This window comes from Sardina pilchardus, chromosome 19 (genome assembly GCF_963854185.1).
Source record: "Sardina pilchardus chromosome 19, fSarPil1.1, whole genome shotgun sequence".
NCBI lineage: Eukaryota > Metazoa > Chordata > Actinopteri > Clupeiformes > Clupeidae > Sardina > Sardina pilchardus.
In genome coordinates this window covers 20,965,868-20,969,139 of record NC_085012.1, presented here as the reverse complement: position 1 = coordinate 20,969,139, position 3,272 = coordinate 20,965,868, and the positions used below count along the sequence as shown (strand labels likewise).

The following is a 3,272-nucleotide window of genomic DNA, read 5'->3' as shown; positions in this document are numbered from 1 at the left end:
AGGTCAAAGGTCAAGATGAGCTGCACCATATGGTCGGTGGAAACTCGCATAACAACGCCATGTGGAATTATGATAGAGCTGCATTCAAATCCACAGCACTGAGCAAACACTCGTGTGTGTATATTATATTACTAGTTTATTAGCTCATGTGCCATTAGTTTATGACACCATGGAAAACTGAGCCAACTTTACAACTAACAGCCAGTACCAGAAGCTCTGCTCGCTGAGTGTAAAAATGGTTTTCAAAGGTGCGCAACTCAATCACATCTGGTGTAAAGCTAAAGTGCTAAAGTGTATGTGTGAGAGATGCTGAGGTGTATGTATGAGGTACTGCTCGGTGCTAAGCTAAGTTGTGTGTTCGAGTGTGAGTAACTCTTAGGGTGCTGCCAGGTGCTGAGGTTTGTGTGATAGATAGATAGATAGATAGATAGATAGATAGATACTTTATTGATCCCCAAGGGGAAATTCAAGTGTGTGTGCGTGCTGTGTTTTTTTGAGGATGCTGCCACATGCTGAGTTGTGTGTGTTGTGTGTTGTGTGTTCCTCAGGACGCTGTTGAATGACTTGGATTCTGACGGGCAGCAGATGTATGAAGCCATGTACAACATCCAGGCCCAGGCCATAAACACCCCACTGCCACAGCAGGCACGCGATTCTGGTACGACACACACGCACACACACACACACACACACACACACACACACACACACACACACACATACTCACCAGGCTTAGGCCATCTCCACTTCACCTGGTACAGCAGACACATGATTCTGATACGACACACATATTTATACACAGACACATGCACAGACTCCACACACACTCAGACATGCACACATACACACACACAGACTTGCACACTCAGTGATTTAACCCTGCAATCTTCCGCTCAGTCTTGAAGGACCCGCACACTTACGCAGGCGTGCACACTGCACAGACACAAGCACGCAGTCGCGCAGACACATGCACACTCAGTGGTTTAACTCTGCAATCCTCTGCTCAGTCTTGAAGCAAACACTCACTCACTCACACATATATACACACACACACACACACACACACACACACACACACACACACACACACACAAATGCACAGTCAGTGGTTTAACCCTGCAATTCTCTGATGAGTCTTGAAGCAAACACTCTCACACACACACACAAATGCACAGTCAGTGGTTTAACCCTGCAATTCTCTGCTCAGTCTTGAAGAAACACTCACACACACAGACACAGTATTGATATCTGTTGTTGTTGTCTGTCACTCTGTATGCGAGTCTACGTTCAGTCTCACTCACTCTTCCAAACCCCCCCACCCCCAGACTACTCAGAGCTGCCTCCCCTGGCGAGCACCAACGGCCCCCGAGAGCGAGATCGCGATCGCGATCGTGATCGTGAGCGGGAGCGGGAGCGGGACCCTCCGAGCGAGGAGGAGGAGAACAGCTACGACATCCCCAAGCCGCCCCTGCCCATCGCGCCCGCCCGACGCACCCTCTCCGAGGTGGGCAGCTCCTCGGCCAACTTCAGCCGCCTGTCTCTGGACAGCGACATCGGCAACGCCGCAGGTGAGACCGGAGCGCCAGTCGTTCTCTTTGACCTCTGACCTCTTGCCAGACTAGGGCTTGTCCAGTTTGTCACATTTTCCAATTTTCAAATGAGTGTGTTGCTATTATTATGCCAATTCCTTGCTTTGTTTGTATTCTCCAACTTTACGGGATGTCATAGGAGAAGATTACAAGCTGTTTTATTGGCAAAGGGAGACTTTAACAAGGTATTACATGTAGGGGTGTTGTTAAAAAATATATATAAACGGTTTGTTTATGAGATTTTCCTTTTTCTCAGAAAGAGTTTGCCTCCCAACAAGGTTGGATTTTCCCTCATTGCTTTTGAGATTACAATAAATCACCTGATTTATGCATGACTTTAGTCAGCTTTACCAGAGGTGCCAATGATTGTGGAGGGCACTGTATATAATGTATTGATTGTGGCTAGTGGGTTTAATAGAAATACAGGAGATGAAAACTTCTCAAATTATGTTTTTTTTTAGATGAACATGTTGCAGTTACAGTGCCATAATGTTTCATTGAATGATTGCAAAAAAAAAAAAATTTAAATGTCAGTGTGTTGATGGGGGAAATTGAAAATGAGAAAATAAAAAAATATCCTCTTCCCCTAGCGTTCTCGGACTGCGAAGCTCCCGAACGTCCTCCGAAGCCGCTGCCCCGGCGGATCAACTCGGACCGGCGCCCGAGCCCCGTGCCCCCGGCCAGCCCCATGCCAGTGCTGCCCGTGCTGCCAGTGCTGCCCTCGCTGTCCTCGATGCCCTCGATGCCCGTGGCCGCCTCCGCGGCGCCGGCCTTCAGCAGTGAGATCGAGCACCTGATGAGCCAGGGCTACTCCTACCAGGACATCCAGAAGGCCCTGCAGATCGCCCAGAACAATATCGAGATGGCCAAGAACATACTTCGCGAGTTTGTCTCCATCCCCTCCACCGCTCATATCCTCACATAGCACCCTCTGCGCTCTGTCTCTCATACACACACACACACACACGCACGCATACACACACACACACACACACACACACACACACTCCTCCAGGCTTCTCGCAGGCTGACCCCTGCTGAAAGCTTACCCTCACTCCCCAGAGCGGCTGCGTTTGTTTCCGTGGCGATGCGTTGTTGTCGCGCACACGTCCGGTGTAGCCGCCCGCGCCTCAGCCTGCCTGCTTCTTCGGTGAGACTGACCATGAGGCCGCCTGACTCGCGCTTGGCTTGAGCTCCACAGACTGGCTGTGTGTGTGTGTGTGTGTGTGTGTGTGTGTGTGTGTGTGTGTGTGTGTGTGTGTGTGTGTGTGTGTGTGTGTGTGTGTGTGTGTGTGTGTGTGTGTGTGTGTGTGTGTGTGTGTGTGTGTGTGTGTGTGTGTGTGTGTGTGTGTGTGTGTGTGTGTGTGTGTGTGTGTGTGTGTGTGTGTGTGTGTGTGTGTGTGTGTGTGCGTGCCAGCACACATATCAGGGTTGTCTTCTGCATCAGTGTTTCTAGAATTAGTATTGATGAGGACTTTTTTTTTCTCTTTCCTTCTTTCTCTCTTTCTTTCCTTCTTTCTTTTTTTTCTGTCTGTCTATTTTGCCCAAAAGTTGTCACTGGGTCACCTCAAGGCTATGTGCCATGGAGAATAACAGCTAGAAATGTGTTTGTTAACAGTAAGTTAATATATAAACCAAAAACGGCTATAGATGATATAGCTTGCACCTCTTTAGGTGGAGTCC

At 48.9% G+C, this 3,272-nt stretch overlaps 1 protein-coding gene across 2 annotated transcripts in view; it reads left to right on the top strand.

Annotated features, from left to right (window-relative positions):
• cbl (Cbl proto-oncogene, E3 ubiquitin protein ligase) overlaps positions 1-2,856 on the top strand; it is a 42,981-nt gene extending 40,125 nt beyond the window's left edge. Inside the window, exons 14-17 of one of the 2 annotated variants that reach the window (XM_062521783.1) lie at positions 549-658; positions 1,326-1,568; positions 1,729-1,774; positions 2,180-2,513. In XM_062521783.1, the coding sequence (XP_062377767.1) occupies positions 549-658; positions 1,326-1,568; positions 1,729-1,774; positions 2,180-2,372 (592 nt within the window). In that variant the 3' untranslated portion in view covers positions 2,373-2,513. Of the gene's footprint in view, positions 1-548; positions 659-1,325; positions 1,569-1,728; positions 1,775-2,179 lie in introns of both variants that reach the window. The other variant, XM_062521782.1, reaches the window with a different exon arrangement.
• The last annotated feature ends 416 nt before the right edge of the window (positions 2,857-3,272 follow it).